Source organism: Pelobates fuscus, chromosome 9 (genome assembly GCF_036172605.1).
Source record: "Pelobates fuscus isolate aPelFus1 chromosome 9, aPelFus1.pri, whole genome shotgun sequence".
In the NCBI taxonomy this organism is placed as follows: Eukaryota; Metazoa; Chordata; class Amphibia; order Anura; family Pelobatidae; genus Pelobates; species Pelobates fuscus.
Genome location: NC_086325.1, coordinates 157185772 through 157204053, shown reverse-complemented (window position 1 = coordinate 157204053; position 18282 = coordinate 157185772). Strand labels below are relative to the sequence as shown.

Below are 18282 nucleotides of genomic sequence, written 5' to 3'. Positions count from 1 at the left end.
CTGCACAGTCTCCCTACACACTTCCTATAAAAAGAGATCTAATGTTTACACTTCCTGTATTGCAGGGTGTGTTCAATAACCTGCTAGAACCCACAGCAGCCTCCTGTGTGTGAGTCAAGTTAAATTAAAAGGGCAGGACATAGATTTTTCTACAATAAACACACTGTGCTGTAAGATCTGACTGAAAATTTAACTTTTTTATTTTATTTTAATGTAGGCGGTGTGTGTTACAGCCAGGGGAGTTGTGGCTACAGCTGCATAAACACAAAAGCAAGTGATTTAACTCCTAAATGGCAGAGAATTGAACAGTGAGACTACAGGGGTAGATCCTACTTCTATCCATTCAAGATCATGATATTTGTGTAAATATTTGAGTCTCTGGTATATGCAAGAGTTGCTTGCCATCTCATTAAACGTTTCTGCGGCCGGGTGGGGTTCTATTACAACTCTACTTCAGCGATGACTATGTGGTGCCCTTATTTCAAGCCACGTGTAATGGGGCCGTCACACTGAATTCAATGAGGACTTTACTCTACATTTCAATCATTACAAAATGGAATTTGCATTTGGACGCCGATTATTTGTGCAATAAATCCTCGGGTAGTTTTCAGTTACATAATCCTTCAATAATGTTAAATAAATGCAAGAATTCCTGGAAGGATCTCAGTTGGAGGCTCTGGTGGGAATATATTAAAAAATCAGTTCCTGCAACTTGCAAGCAGCTCCGGTAAAAGCTGTCAGCTGTTAAGAGACAGTAATCTGTAGCACAAGGGAATAGTTTTACTATACATGTTTGTGGGGAGTTAACCCTTTGCAAAATACATAATGCAATTATCTATATAAAGTATCTTTATACAGCAGGCCTGTACACCATGCAAGAATACATTACAAGATAATGTACAAGGTGGATCTTCAGGAGTTCTTCAGGCAAGGGAGGAGGTAGCTCCCCATCAGTTGTAGGACTACAAATCCCACCAGGTTTTGACAGCCTTAAGGTGCATGGGAGTTTTAAAACGAATGGGGAGCTGCAATCTGATTGCCCTTGTGTGTGGGCTTAGAAGCCTACCTGTGAGACAGATGGATGGTTAAAGGACCACTATAGGCACCCAGACCACTTCAGCTCAATGAAGTGGTCTGGGTGCCAGGTCCCTCTAGTTTTAACCTTGCAGCTGAAAACATAGCAGTTTCAGAGAGGGTTAATCCAGCCTCTAGTAGCTGTCTCAATAGGAAGAGCTGACGTCGGCAGGAGGAGGAGAGTTCCCCAGCATCAAGGCCTAAGGACTACATAGTGCCAGGAAAACGAGTTTGTTATCCTGGCACTATAGTGCTCCTTTAATGGAGGCAGATATAGGGCATAGAGCTTTGGAATATGCAAGTTTAAGAGCGCTGGAAACCAGATCAACAAAACTCTGGTTTATAGATATGCTGGGGGTTATTTGTCAGTGTTCTGAAAAGTGGTTAGTATTTATTATAGTGATGTAAAAAGTGACGGTTCTCATCATAATAAATTCCGCCAGTTTTCGCAGTAATTTCGATTTCAAAAGAGCATCAGATTTACAGTGGCAGAAAAATGTAGCCATTGCTTTGTCATTAAAAGTTGCAGTAATGTTGATAAATCCATTGGACCAGCATATTCAAAAATGGCTGTTAAAGGTGCAAATTAAGCAACAGATTTAGAAAAAAAAAGAATCTACAGATTAATATGCAAAAAAAAAAAAAAAAGTGTTAAATTAGACAGAAAAGTGAAAAAGGACACTATGATACATCTGCCCCCGTGTCTGATCAAAATGATGTCTGGTTACAAAAAGGAACTCATTACGATATTCTCACTTCTTTCATCTATTTCAACCACATGTCAGACATGGTATAGACAAATATTTGGCAACACAATGCCTTTCTTACCACAGTTCAGCTACCCATCACAGAACTTCCTTAATAAGGTCTCCACAAATAAACGACTTTGGTTACTTTGTATCAAGACATCAGGGAATCATATTAAACATATAGCAAAATAAAATAAAGAACTATAAGTTATTTAAAACATCCACACAGAAATGAAATATTCACAGAAAATAGAATGGTGAAGATCACTTGATCTTCTGTCTCTTCGGTTTATTACGATGTCTTCAGAACCCGTTGAAGGTATTGTTTTCCCGTAGAGTACAGTCCAACATTAGGTAACATATCAAGGCACCGGTGAACGGATTGATGTAATGATGAGGAATGAGTAAAATGCGTTGGTACCTGATGATCTGTCCCCGCAGATGGCGCATATGTGCTTTGTGAAAGATGCCATTGGTCCCGAGGGGTGCGTTGGTACCTTAAGGATGCCGTTTATACCGGGGGGAGGCTTGATGTCTTCAGTGCTGCTGACAGAGTTCATGGGGGAATGAAGCTGAAATCAAACAGAAACAGACAGAGATAAGTTGGCGGCAAGTACTAAAAAGTTTAATTCAATACAGATACAACTGAGTTCTGAATGTGTGGGGTTCTACTACTTTGTTAGATATTCCTAACCCACCCCCATAGCTCTAGCTTATTATTGCCATCCAGGTTGGAAGTGCAGTACAGAGCCCCGATGTAATGAAAATCACAGAAATGTGGTTAGAAATAAATCCCTGTAAATAGGATCCTTTAAAGAAGGAACACTCCACTGGGGTGGTGGGTTAAGTATTTTCAAGCATGTAATAGATATAAAAAGCTAAACAGGGGGCAAACTAGTTTCTGGAGCTACGCTAGACCCTTCCGTTATTGTGAAGCACAGACTACTCCTGTCTGTACTAGACATTGTCCAACCTGAGGCTGTATTACTGCTTACTGAGAAATGTACGAGAGGCAAACATCACAGTATGTGCAATTGGCAAGTTTAGTGGAATCCGTTCTAATTTCCAATTTTCTATAAATATGCCTACTGGGACATAACCATTAAAGGGACACTATAGTCACACAGACCACTTCAACTCAATGAAGTGGTCTGGGTGCCAGGTCCCTCAGGTTTTAACTCTTCACATGTAAACATAGCAGTTTCAGAGAAACTGCTATATTTACATAGCAGGGTTAATCTTCCTGACAGCCGTTAGAGGCGCTTCTGCGACGCTGGATGCAAAATTCGTATCCAGCGTGCAGAACGTCCATAGGAAAGCATTGAGAAATGCTTTCCTATGGACTGTTACAATGCACGCGCGGCTCTTGCCGAGCATGCGCATTCCGCTCCACTCGGGAGCCGACGTCGGCGGGGGAGGAGAGGTCACCAGTGCCGAGGGAGCCCGGCGCTGGATTAAGGTAAGCTGCTAAAGGGTTTAAACACCTTCAGCGCCACAGGAGGGAGACCTTGAGGGTGAGGGTCCCCCAAGGATGACATAGTGTCAGGAAAACGGGTTTGTTTTCCTGACACTATAGTGATCCTTAAATTATCCTCTAGATGCCTTTAATAAAATACCTCTTCTAAATATTTAGAGAATATAAAGGTACCACTAGGTCACAAAGTCAGCTAAAATGTAACGGTACAGCTCCTTCCACACCATCTAAAATAAAAGTGCATCTCTTTGGCCATTTGGAAGGATGGGAGTTAGTTATGCAGATGTGCAGAATATAAACAGAAATACACAAAACAGATTAATAATCCCGACATCATCTAATCGGTCTAATCATCTAAGCAGACATAGTGCAGTATCAGATAATTACAGATACCATCCAGGTACTTTGATTATAAAATAATATTTATAGAATCAGCCTGTTTCTGCATGCTGTTATTGTGTATCTGTTACTCTTTACACCGTAGAAACGTTGTATATTAAACCATTTCTTTACGTTTTTACAAACGGACATTTCAGACTCGTACCTCACTGCGTTCTTCTTCATTTGGAAATAAGTGTCTGATGGTCACTATTTAATTATATTGACTTCCATGCTACTTGAGGAAATGTATGGACCAGCCCCACAAGTCTACTAACCGTTTAGCACTGAGGAGTCAAGCCATGACACCACAGATGTTCTGGGACTTAAACTCCCATGATCGTAGCAGGCCAAGTAATCGTGAAAGTTGCAGCCTAACAAAGATGAGTGGAAACAGTTGGTCCAGCAAGCAGAGAAAACTTCAATGGACATTAAAAATACTGCACTATCAACTTTCATACCATTTCTTTACTGTATCAAACCACAGACTTTCTGGAGTGGGGAGAAAAGTAATGGAACAAATCCCATAATTATTTACTGCCGGGAATCAGACTTTACAGCGCTGTTATAAAGTCAGCGCATCGCCTTTGGGTAGAATATCTGGACTCTACCGGATGTCCCCCCGCTTGTCAAGGAATCTGAAGACGTATAAACTTTCACACCATGGGAAAGAATGAAAAAAAAAAAAAAAAGACTTGAGATGAGAAGGAGCCTGATGTGAAACAGAAACCTCGAGTCTAATCAGCTTGACGGAGAGTCTGGCAGGCATAGCTGGCAACATCAAAAGTAACTGGATTGAAACAAGAAGGAGTGTGCAAGCAAGACAAACTGCTTTGCTGGATCACAAGACCAGCTCTGAAGCTTAAGTGCTTTATCTAATACTTGGGTAGCGCTTTCGATCTCATTCATCTTGGGCAGGTGGGAGGGGCAGATCAAAGAGATGGCAAGGACTGTTCGAGGCGGATGAAATTCAACATCAACTGAATTAACACCAACAGATAGCCGTGTGGATGCACATCTGTGTCAGTGTGGATGCATGTAGCTCTCAATCCGTCAACGGGCTTCCGGGCATCAGTTATCGGCTTACACCAAGATCCCTGGAAACTGAAGAACAGGGTTAGAGGACACGAGGTGTAACCCAGGTAGAACTATCGCAAAGAATTTGGGGGAAATTTATCAAAACCACTTGAATAAATGACCTTTTTGTGGATTTTTTTTTTTTGTGGCGTGCAGGAATTTTGACAGTTTTTTATGTAACTTTTTGTATAGCACAGTCAGAAAAATTATATTTGCACAAAAAAAAAAAAAAACTACCTTTTTCTGCCACTGTTTTCCTGACACTTTTAGACGGTCATAGAAAGCGAAGCAGAACACACAGAATATTTGTACTGTATGTTTGATTCACGGTAAATACAAAAAAAAAAACCTCTGAAGATATATGAAAGTATAATATAAAGGCAACACTTTCAGATTACTTTTAACACATTTTAATTAACTGGAACAGCGATTGAATTCCTCCCAGTAAGTCACTTTTAAGATCACTTTGATAAATCTCCCCTTTTGTATCCATACTTGCTCTCGGTTTCATCCAACCAAAAACCACAGGTAACCAATTTTTCCATTTAAGCCCAATCAAGTTTTTTTTTTAATCAAATACTATGAACATATGAAAGCAAATCCATACCAAAGTCCAACACAGGGTGCACGTATCGTAGAGCTTTTCAAAATCCCCGTATACTTTTTCATCTATTGGAGAATAGACTTTTGAGTATCCAGCAACATTCTGAATGTACCAAAGCCTATGACTAAACAATATATTTTCAGGTGTGGGATGCTGCCATTCACGGCTAAAATATCCACTCTGCTTCCTCGGGGAATTGGAAAGTTTAGTCCAAAGTAGAAGAATTCTCCAATTTTTTTTCTTAACTTGATCATAGTCATTACTGTCATTTATAAAGAGATATCTTTGCCAGAAGCTCAAGGAAGCAGGCTGAAGGGTCAGTGTTAGGACCCGCTTAGGAGGGGTCTGCCTTGACGTTGGCAGGCGGGCATCCCTCCAATGGCCATTGGAGCAACTAAATGACCTCCATTTGTCTAAATATACATAGGGATTAAGGAAAAAGCGCAAGTAACATTTTCTTTTCTTTTGTCATTTATAAAGCACCAACATATTCTGCAGCGCTGTACAATTTGGGGAAAAGGCAGTGCCAAAAGGGGCAGACGTGCTCTGTAAAGGGGACGGGTCCACTCAAATTACTGGTGGGTCAGCCTGACTATGCAAAATATAGCATACAGGCTGCGCTTAATAAAACAAATCGTTTCAATACACGTATTCCTATAGTGGGATCAAAAACATCATAGTCCAGATTTTTCAACAGATAATCTTGATCCTTGAATAATAAAAAATAAAGAAGGCCAACTAAGTGAGGGATGGACTGTTTCAGTGCGGTCTGCAGGGTTCTAGAACCCTGAGCGTAGCGCAAGTGCGTCTAATGATGTGTTCGCGATACACTTTTTGGGGACCGGATCCGTAAATAGAGGCTGTCCCGCCACAATGAGCACTGCCCGTCACACATGCAGCCCCGGACGCATCAGCCTAAAATAGATTCATCAACTGAATACATTTTTCGTCCAATGTTAGCTGGGCAATTAACTATTAAACTGGTTGATCTCACAAGAGGAGAATTGGGCTTCTAAAGGACGCTAAATGACAGGTATGTTTAATGGTGTGGGTGACAACAATGAACTGAATGATGGAACAGATCTAACTACACACACATATATTCTTTCATTATTAGAGTGTTCCACATTTTAAAAAAAAGATTACAGAAATCACAGGCTTTAAAATCTCTGATTAGATTTCGTGACTGAAGCATCAAGGTAATTAGGGGCGTGGTTTTGGCTCCGTCTAAGATGGCCGCGTGAGAGAAGAGCTCCGCTCACCTACACCCCCGATATAGCGATTTATAGCGGCAATTCAGCTTTCATGGGGCGCACTAAACGACCTGAGCATCCCCAGACCCCAGGGAACCCCCAGCAAGGCCCCCTGGACGGTTTCTTACAGCCACAGCCCGGGGCGAGCGGCGACCCTGCAACGCCCAAGATGGCGTCGGCCCCTGCACAAGGCCCAACACATGCTGCCCTGGAGAGGATCGAAAATACCCTCCGGGAACTAACTGCTGCTATGGTCACTAAAACCGACCTACAAGCGGTGGCCACCAATCTGCAGGAAGCCTTGCGGACGGAGGTGGCTGGGCTCCGCGCCGAACTCACGACGCATGCAGGCCGCATTACCGCACTGGAAGAAGCAGATGTGGCTATGACGGCCCGTATATCATCTACGGACACCGCGCTCGCTAGGCAAGGCGAGATGATTCTATCTATGCGCCGCCACCTCGAAGACGTGGATAACCGAGGTAGGCGATGTAACATCCGCGTGCGCGGTGTCCCAGAAGCGGAGGGGACGGAGGAGGCTGCAGACACTCTCAGGGAGCTCTTCCACTCCATTATGCAAGTTACCCCGCCACCACCGATCCTCTTTGAAAGAGCGCACAGGGCGCTGCGCCCCAGGAACGCAGAGGACGGCCCGAGGGACCTCATTTGCTGTGTGAGCTCTTTCCCGGTGAAGAACGCCATCATGCTTAAAGCCCGGGAACGAGCTTTTTGGCCCTTCAGAGGAGCCCAAGTTGCGCTATTTAACGACCTGTCTCCTATCACCCTGGAGGCCCGGCGAGCACTCCGGCCTATTACATCGACACTGCGGGAGCACAACGTGACTTACAAATGGGGCTTCCCCTTCGCCCTGATGGCACGACATCAGAACCGGTGGGTCACTTTGAGATGGCCTGAGGAAGTCCCGCGCTTTCTGGGGGAATTGGGCCTTCCGCCTCAGCCAGTCACCAACTGGATTTTGGGTCCGCTGGGGCCGCCACCGAGACCACAGAGAGAACCCAGACAACCCAGACAGCGATCGGCCGGAGCTTCCTATGCCCCCCGGACTGACAGACATAGAGATCCAACGTCCCCGGAGGAATAATCACGCTCCTCTGAACCTCCCATGGTATAACACCCACTACTCTAAGTGATGAAGTCCTGCTGCTGGACGATGACGACGGGTTCCGACCTGGTTATCTCTGGATGAGTGAGTTTCACACGACAGATTTCGAGGTACTGTGGGGCTCCCTCTTTTCCCTGACATCTTGGGAGGGGGGTTAATGGGACATATGGGTTCTTGACTGGGTCCTCTACCGCTGTGATCCCCGTAATTCATTGCCTTATGCTATGGCATCTCTGGCCTCATGATTTGTGCCGCTACCTGCATACATACATGTTGAACCTTTGGGTGGGGGGATTGGGGGGGGAGGGGGGGTGATGCGGACTGCGCCTCCTGAAAGTCCTCTATGACCAACACAGGCTTACGGACTTGTGGGACACTGGCTCTTACCCGGTTTGGGGGGTGGGTGTGGATTTGGGGTGGGGGGGTTGTGGGATGTATTTTATGCTCTATTTGCCGTTTTCCATAAAGGGTCGACTGTTGTTGTACTTAACTGTATATTACCGCAGGGTTTAGTATGTACAAGTGTCGAACTAGATGGCCTGCTCCGCACTCGCACCCTACTCTTGGGACATACATACCCATAACTCATTTGTGGGGGACCGGCTTGCGGCCCCTACCCCGCTCCTTTCCCCCCCGCCCCCCCCCTTCCCCCCTCCCCCCCCCTTCCTCCCCCCCCCCCTCCTTCCCCTCCCCCCCCCCCCTCCTTCCCCTCCTTCCCCTTTCCGCCTGCCCTTTCCCCCCCCCCCCCCCCCCGCTCCCCCGGCTCCCTATCCGGGTGCGTGCGGCGGCCCCCCCCCAGTACCCCCCCCCCCCCCCCCCGCCCGGACACGCACATGGTTTTGCAGGTATTTCGGACCCATTTGTTCACCCTGGGGTGTACTTGCCCGTTGGCCCCTATCCGGGAGCGCCCATTCTCATGCATGTGCATTCCCACCCCCCCGCTTGCCCCCCCTCTCTCTTTGACGCGGGGCGAGCTGGGGGAGGGGAACCGTGGTGAGGAAGCGTACTTAAAAATGTTAACACTGTTTTAAGGTTTGTTAGAATTATTTTGCTGTATTAAGTGTTACGTGGGTCACTACATGAGCACGTGGTTATTTTTTGGTGTTGCCTTCCATAGACTCATCCCTCCTCAGAGCCCGGGGATCTGACATATGTAAAATGTTTATCAGCCCACAATCTGATCGTTAGCAGTCCCGCAAGGGGCGGACCAATGGGATAGGTGGGGGGACCAGAAGGAGGGCCTCTATGCTGGGGCTGTACTTGGGGATACGGGATAGCTTTGGAACTTCCTGATTAGCCTGGACTCTTGTATTTATTGCCTAACCTGGTTAACGATTACTGTCCATGGGCTCCTTCATCGCTCGCCCAACTGGCCATTCACACTGCCCACTAACTCTCCATACGGGGGATAGGTTGAGGCGGGTGCTGACTATCCTCTCGTGGGTACTCCTTTGAGCGGAGCCTGAACCGTGCTTCCACATAAATACACTCGTGCTAAAGGTGGTGTGACCGCGCAACGGGTACTTTAACCTCCTGGGCTGGTACCGGGGTGAAGACCCATTGACGTCGGTTGCTGCACGAGACTACCCTCCTCCACCTTGGTGGGGGGTATAGATTTGGGATAGATCCCAGATTCTGTGAGGGTATCGACAATAGGGATACTTACCTCCTTTTAATTTCCTTATAGACGACTGTACCTGTACCTCAGGCCCCTGAACGAACCTGCTCCTACGATCACTTTACCTGTCTCTGCTCTTCTCTCTCCCTCCTCTTCGTCCCTCATACCTCCCCCTTCTCTCCTTTCTCCCTCTTTCCTCTCCTTTTCCCCCTCCCCCTCCCCTCCTGCATTGGATTGCCTGGCGTGTGGACTGGTTGCTTCTCACTGACCCACATCTCCGTCGACGCTGGGCACTATGACCTATCGCACAGCACCCCTGAAGGTTGTCACGCAAAACTGTAGGGGACTGAACAACCCCGAACGCAGGACACACTTGCTGAGGGAACTACAACGAAAGCGGGTGTCCATCGCCTTGTTACAAGAAACACATTTTAAGGAAGGGTCACAACCCAGATTACGCAACCGACACTATGCTACCAACTACTTTTGCAATCATCCCGCATCGCACAAGACCGGTGTAGCCATTCTACTGGCGACCAACCTGGGATTTGAAGAACTCGACCGTGTACAGGACTCAATGGGGAGGTACCTCTTCCTTAAAGGGGTCATCGCGGACAAAATTTATACCATAGCCTCCATTTACGTACCTAATAAGAGACAAGCTCCTTTCCTCCGCAACGCTCTCCACCAGCTGGAGGACTTCTCCGATGGCATCCTAATAGTGGGAGGCGATTTTAACGCCCCACTGGACCCAACGTTGGATTCCTCCACAGGTCACAGTTGCATATCGCAGCGCCATATTAGGTCCATTAGACAATCACTAGAGGCACTCAGATTAGTGGACTGCTGGAGGACACTGCACCCCTCGACGAAGGATTATACCTACTTCTCGGCACTTCATAACCGATACTCACGTATCGATTATCTTTTCCTTACCCAAGAGGGATTATCCTGCTTGCTTGGAACTGACATCACCCCTGCCACCTGGTCGGACCATGGATCTGTTACCATGGAATTGGCCTCCCCACTCTACAAACCAACAAGATGGACCTGGAGACTCAATGAGGCCCTCTTACTGGATATGGATACGAAGGACCAACTACACCAAGCACTAGAGCAGTATTTTAGGGAAAATGACACAACGGATGTCTCCCCGATCTCGCTCTGGGAGGCACACAAGAGCGTGATCCGCGGGACCCTCATACGTATTGCCTCGCAAAAACGGAAGGCATTCCTGTCCGAGCTGACTGAGCTACACCGCAACATCTCGGTATTGGAGCGCAGTCATAAGAGATCCCAATTGAATGCGGTCTATGGAGAGCTGATGGAACATCGACGACAGCTTAAAGCCCTCCTCTTGAAGAGACACCTCAGGTCTGTACAACGCTCTAAGGGCTTCTACTACGCCCATGCCAACAAGGGTGGCAAGTACCTTGCACGACTCTTAAAAGGCCCTATGCCCCTTAGACAAATTCGACAAGTCCGCTTGACCTCCGGGGAGATATCTCCCTTCCCGGAAAAGATTGCGGAGGAATTCAGGCGGTTTTATGAAAAACTATATAACCTATATCCACCTAAAGGGGTAGCGGAGACTGAGATGCACCGCTCAATGATCCAGGAATACCTGTCTGAAATGGGCATTCGCAGACTGGAGCAGGACTCTGCAGCACTCTTGGGAGCTCCAATTGATGTCGCAGAAATAGCTGCGGCCTTGAAATCCTCTAAAACCGGTAAGGCTCCAGGACCAGACGGCTTCTCTGTGGGGTACTATAAAAACTTCTCCGACATACTTTTACCACGACTCACTGATGCCCTCAACGCAGTTGGAGAGGGGGGACACTTGGGGAGGGAATCCGTAGCTGCCACCATCTCCGTACTCCTGAAGCCTGGGAAGGATCCGTTACACTGCGGCAGTTACCGCCCAATCTCATTACTTAATGTGGATTCCAAACTGTTCACAAAAGTTCTGGCTACCCGTCTCAAATGCCTCCTACCCGAGCTGATTCACGAGGACCAGACAGGGTTCATTCCGGGTAGGGAAGCCAGAGACAGCACCATGAGAGTATTCGCCATCCAGCGTCATGCCAGGAGACATGGGACCCGTCTGATGCTTCTCTCCACGGACGCGGAGAAGGCGTTTGATCGGGTCAACTGGTCATACCTTATGGAGATGCTGAGATGGCAGGGGTGCGATGAAAGGCTCCTCTCCTGGATCTCTGCACTATATCTGGACCCTCGAGCAACTGTGAGAATCAATGGGGCTACGACGACAGACTTCGCGATCCGTAATGGAACCAGGCAGGGATGCCCGCTCTCCCCACTATTGTTCGCACTATACCTGGAACCCCTCCTACAGGCTATCAGGCAGAGCCCGGACATCAAGGGCTATGAGTGGGAAGGAGTGCACCATAAGGTGGCAGCCTACGCCGATGACCTCCTCTTTTTTGTCCGCAACCCCCGAACGACGTTACCTTGCCTCCTCACAGAACTAGACAGATTCGGACTCCTATCTGGATTTAAACTCAACATCCCTAAATGTGAAGCACTAAACATCTCACTCCCCACAGAGGAGGCCCGTTCTCTGGAATCGCAATTTGAGTTCCGCTGGTGCTCCAACAAAATGAAGTACCTAGGCGTTTGGGTGACTACAGACCCGGAGGATATGTTTAACTGCAACTTCACACCCCTCCTCAGGAAAGTCTTGATGGACCTCTCCAACTGGTCCTACCCGCATATTACGTGGCACGGCAGAGTTGCCGTACTCAAAATGAATGTCCTACCGAGGATCCTCTATCTCCTGCAAACAACACCTGTTGCCATCCCGGAGTCTTTCTTCTCGACCCTGAAATCGGGAGTGCTTAAATATGTCTGGCGAGGCGGCCGACCCCGACTTCGGCATGATATCCTGTGCCGACCCAGGGCTCAAGGTGGTCTAGCGCTCCCTGATTTTAAAAAATATTATCAGGCTGCGATAATGCAACGTGTTTCAGACTGGCATGTAACTTCGGCACCCAAACAATGGGTTACACTGGATAGGGGACTTATAGGCCCGACACTGGAAGCTCAGGTGTGGGGGAACCCCGGAAGACTTATCACCCCGACTCGCACGGAGGGTCTGGTATCTCAGACCTTGATTGGTTGGCGAACACTGAGAAAACTAGAACACATCTCCCCTACGCCTAGCCCAATGCTACCGATCACACATAATGCAGAGGTAGGAGGTGGACTCCCAGCGAGAGCATGGCCCTTCGTGAGTGAACGTACGTATATACCCATACATACAATCCTCGCTGATGGGAAACTTCGGGATCTCCCATCGCTGCTTGGAGACAGACCCTGGACCCTTCTCTCCCAGTTCCGTTACATGCAGTTGAAACACTTCATTGCCTCCATACCACACAACGTACGATTGCATAGGGACCTCACATGGTTCGAAAGAATCTGCGACCAAGGACTAGACCTGGCCCACGCAATCTCGACACTATATCAAAACCTATTAGTAGGAGGCACCCCCGCACCGTTGGCGTTTAAGAGGCAATGGGAAGGACAACTGGGGAAGGAACTTACCACCCAACATTGGGAATCCGCGTTGCTCTGGCAACATAAGAGCTCGATGAGCTCTTATTACCAAGAAATGAATTACAAGCGGATATCTTTGTGGTACCGGACACCGGCACTACTTCACCGTATCTTCCCATCTATCCCACCTGTGTGCTGGAGATGCCAGGTGGAACGCGGCACTGTACTGCACATCTGGTGGGAATGCAAATTCATTACCCCATATTGGACCATGGTCAGGGCCGAGGTGACGCTCATCCTGAGAGACATACCCGAATGGACGGCAGAACTGGCCCTGCTACACGCCTCTACACAGCCCATACCAGTATATAAAAAGTCGTTACTGCGGCACTTGCTCAACGCTGCTAAGGCCAACATCCCAGCACATTGGAAAACAACTACGGTACCGACTAAACACGAATGGATTCACCGGGTCGAAGATATTCAGGGGGCGGAGGAGGCACACGCCACCATCACTGGTCGGAGAGCCAGACACACAGACATGTGGATGCCCTGGTTTTACTATATTGCTCAGTATCGACGTGATGGAGACAATCAGAGTCGCACGGCACAGGCACCAATGCTCCCCCCCTCCTAATTCCCTTTCCTCTCTTCTTCTCCTTCCGATCGCAGGGTCTCAAGGGACCTGAGACAGACAATGGACAGACTATACTTATGCAGATAGGTAATGCCTCATGACAACGGACAGGATAGGAAACCATTGACTAGAAACCTACGAGTTAGGACTTGACATTGGACAGAAGACTCTAGGGGCAGACATCGCCCTCAATGACATTTAATGTACTGGACACTCCAGAATCTGACTACGCTATGACTCAATTCCCTAACATTCTGACATATGGACCGACAGGACTCCTACACGTGCACACACACCAATGAACACCGCCCATTACGGGAGGGATCAGGGACCCTTCGAACCATCCGGTGACTCCACACTATTGAGGCGGAGGTGCCCGGTGAACATGTTTTAGGCTCCGCCTGAGACGGGTATCGTGCGGGAGGGATCAGCACTCGCATCTTAGTTTTCTACCTTTTATTTTGAGCATTAGGCCACTTTAGATGGGGGTACTGGGTCATGGAGATTCATTGGGATGGGTCCCTCACATACCTCACCCAACAAGAGGTACTTCACCATCACTGATCAGATTATACCTCTCCCCCGGAGGTACCCCGGATTGCACCTGGGACCCTATCACCAATGATCCCACGTATGTGGAAGGCCTGCTGGTCTCATTGCCCATACGCTATCTCTCGGCCTTTACGGTCTCGACCCTGGATGGCACTAAACTCGAGACTCACTGATCTCTCCGCCCTAACACTGTTATATACCCTGAACTAACCCCGACTATCTGAGGTAATAACTGCCTATGTGACATATTTATCTCCTGTCCACCACAGGCTAGCGTCATCTGTGACCCATGTCTAGCCAGAAGTGCATCGGGACATGGGTAAATACTCCTGTACACACAAATGCTACATGTAGACACTTAATACTGGTCCCTGCCCCCTGCTTCCACAAATAAAGGGAAATAATCACGGAATTTGTCAGACGAGGTCCATAATTTGTCTATCTGATTTTGTGATGTTTAACTGTACTTTAATTGTTTTACTCAAACTGCTCTGATACTAAAATATTCTATGCTGGCTTTATCTGATTTTGGAAATTTTACGTTTTTGTCCGGCCTGCGAGCCAACTATGTTGATTATACCATTTCAATAAACAGATTTACAAAAAAAAAAAAAGCATCAAGGTAATTTTACCCGTGTGTTCGTAAAGAGGGCAGCAATATCCCACAAAAACATAGGATTAGGTCTATTTGTATAAAGGGAGAGCATGCGTGCCAAAATTGCTGGGGTGGGTGGGGGCAGAGCCCTGAAATCATCCAGCACAGCAGCGAAGTGAAATGAAGTAGCCCAGAGAAACAGGACATACAGAAGATTAAAAAAAAAGAAAAGAGAAAGCAAACGAACCCGCGATAAAAGACAGAAGCCCCAAATCGTGAGTGTCCTGAAAAACTCAGGACTGTTGGCCAATATGTGAGAGAATACACATACTGGTTCAAACACGGCCTTAAATGCTGTATCACTGTAATGGAAGAAACCGTTCAATCGTTGTAAAACCCTTTTTAACCTTTAAAATAGGTCCGCGCAGCAACATTCAAATCCAGGAAATTCAAAAATAAAATATATAGTAAATGAACAAAAAAAAAAAGCCTGTTCAGACTGTGAGCCAATATTAGACAGTGTAATCAGCTGCACAGAACTTGAATATTTTCATTTGGAATGTTAGCATTACAGTGTATGTATCTGCAAAGGAGAGTGTTGGGGATCTACCCATAATTCTTTTATGGCATCTAGGGGGTTAAAAAGATTCTCTCTGACAAAGTAATAGTAGAAGCTGTGACCAACAGCAAACGGTCCACTCTCTGAAAATTCGAAAATCATTTCTGAACTGGAGGTGTGGCAAGAGAAGGGGGGAATTATCGCTGGCTTATTAAAAAATTGCTTCAGGTATTCCAGGAGGCAAATGACATCACCGCGCTGAGGAATGTTTACATATCCCTGTAAGACAAACCCTGAAGTGTCTCTCCCTTATTACCACATGGTGAGAGCGGCCAAGCAGCTTTTACAGCTCACAAAATCCTGTTATAAGCTCGGTGATGTCAGGCCGAGTGTGCTGCACGCAGGGTGGGTTTATACAGCTGGGGGCCTGCAATGGATCAGTTTGTTAGATAGGAATGGAAAGTGCCCGGCGCCTCTTTTAATTAGTACCTTTCATTTATTTTTTTCACTTTTCTTTTGAAACGCTCAGCGTCGCGCTGCCCGCTGGAAACACAATACTTCTGGCAATCGTACTGGGGATCTTTACCGGTCACGTTATTGGGCAACAGACTTTAAACAATTGGCGGCGAAAAGGAACACCGCCCCAGGCGATTTAGAATTACAACTCCCATAATGCTCTGCAGTCCTAAACGGCTGGCAAAGTATCACGAGAGATGAAGTAGTACAAAAACTGTGGGTCTCCCTCTCTGGCGGCATCAGCCTTAAACCAAGGAGTTTTCAGTTACTGGTCTAATAATTTAAACCTGTGATGACCCCGCATACTTTTTAATGTCAAAAAGACAAACGACACCGCGTTATCTTAAGTCAAGAATTTGGATGTATTATTAATTCCCCCTCCCTGCTGAGATCCAAAAGAGTTTAATTCGAGAAGTAGTAGGGGATAGAAAGAAAATATAATAACTGCAAAGTGAAGACAGGGCTATTCAATAAAATCTAAATATTTGCAAATTGATTTGCAACAGCAAAACTGATGCAAAAGTAGTCAAGCTGTGACCATAGCGGTTTTAGATATTTTTCCAGATCGGATGTCTATACATCCAATCCAGATCAAGTCACACACTGCTAGCCACGCTTTGAAAGTTACTGGATACTGCAAGCCTGGAGGGGTCATTTCACTTTTAAAAGATCTACATTTTCACACACACACACCTAAAGAACAGCGACAATACAATAGAAATGATGAAAATAAGTAACAAAAGATCTTTTTATAGCACCGACTTGAATATTAGAATACCCTGTACTTTAAACAAACTTTAGAGTGCACAAAAAAGGTCATTTTTTTTTTTTTTTTTTTTAAAGGAGTATCCAATTGTGTCTTTTGTCCACAGACGTGTTCGTGTAAAGTCTGATGCGTGGAGTTGGCGCATTGTCTCATCGGTATAGATATCTCAGCAAAGTCATATTATGTTACATTTTAAAAGGGACAAAGAAAATGTACTTTAAACGATACAGAACAAACAAGGGGTAGGCAACAGTCGGCACGCCAGATGGTGTGAACTGCATCTCCCCTGATGCTTTGCCAGCATTATGGTTGTAAGAGCATCATGGGAGACGTAGTCCACAATATCTGGAGCGGCGAAGGTTGCCTACCTTTAGGGCAGGCAAATCGCGTGATATCGTGACAGTCCGTTTAAGCTATCAGTCATAGAGTTGGTAAAAAAAAAACAAAAAAAAACTGCAGAATATTTACCCTCTGTGTATAGGTGGATTGCTGGTCCCCTTAATTTGTGCTGCACCCCATATCAATCCAGTAGCCCACCATGGCAATTTGCAGCCTCTCTGCCCAGCACAGGCAGACAGACCTAGCAGGGGAAAGAGAAAGTCCTATCGTAGCATCTGCCTCTGGAGTCCAGCCATCAAACGCTGATCCTATGGCAGCACTGTCAGACTGCAAGATCGACCGTAGCCCACCATGCAAACAGGTACATCTGAGCCCCCCTGAAAAATCACCGAACCTGGGCTCCTTTCCTGTCCGACGTCCCAGCTGAGGCGTCGGTGCCTGCGAGTCTCAAGCCGAACATATTGCCACGGCAGCAGGCGAGGAAGGGCTTAATCAGCCGCTCTACATAATCACTTAAGACAGTCAATGAGAAGATGTCAAACTGGAACTCGAACGTGTGGCTGTTTCCTTTGGTATCTGCCTTGGAATTCCCTATAGGAATTCAGTCTTTGAAGACTCCACTGGAAGTACTTGCAGATCATAAAATAATTTACGCATACCTTCCAAGTGTTCTGATTTTGGAGGGACAGTCCCTATTTAAGGCCCAAATAACTCTGTACCACTTTTCTATAATAATGACTTTTTATTTTTATGCGCTCCATATTGTTGGGGTGTTTCAGAGTACAACAAAGTTTAACAGTGAGGCCACAGAGCAGCTTCTTTCTTTGCCTAATTTGGTAGAAAATAATGAAAATGCTTGCACCTGTAAATGAAAACTAAACTGGCAGGCACACATTCTGCGCATTTCCCATGAAACCTAGACTGATTTTATCTATATCTAGCTATTGTAAAAATAATTTTAAAAAAAACCACTATGAAATAAATAAATAACACTTCGGAAGATGCCACAACATGCATTCTTGAACGTTTGTTCCCCGCAGTGTATCCTTAACGAGTGCCTTTTATATTGGGTGAGTGGTCTCGTTCCCAGGCTAGCGAGGCTGAGTTGCCTTCTGGCAGGACGGCAATTAACTTAACAGGGTACCCTGCTCTGTGTACAAGGTGGCAATGCCTGGATGACTTGTGGCAGGTGGCTGGCTGCTTATAATAGTCTAATCTCTTTACCACAGGAGGAAGGGAAGTGTCCAACAGCTTTAGATAATCTGCCCATCATCTTGGCATTCTTTTCTTGGAAATGCAAGAATAAAAAAGGCTGACCGCATTTACCTCTAAAAATTCCATCGCGGAGCAAAAAGGGTAGATCAAATTGCAGCATAACTAATCAGGAAAAATGTTTGTTCTAAACTGAAACTCTTTTTAAGTATTGAGAAAACAGAACATGCTGCATAT

At 46.5% G+C, this 18282-nt stretch overlaps 1 protein-coding gene across 5 annotated transcripts in view; it reads right to left on the bottom strand.

Annotated features, from left to right (window-relative positions):
* Positions 1 to 18282, bottom strand: part of RXRA (retinoid X receptor alpha) — a 192858-nt gene that overhangs the window by 41153 nt on the left and 133423 nt on the right. For all 5 annotated transcript variants that reach the window (XM_063432848.1, XM_063432844.1, XM_063432846.1 and 2 more), the window contains one exon: positions 2245 to 2395. In XM_063432848.1, coding sequence (XP_063288918.1) covers positions 2245 to 2395 — 151 coding nt within the window. The remainder of the gene's footprint in view (positions 1 to 2244; positions 2396 to 18282) is intronic.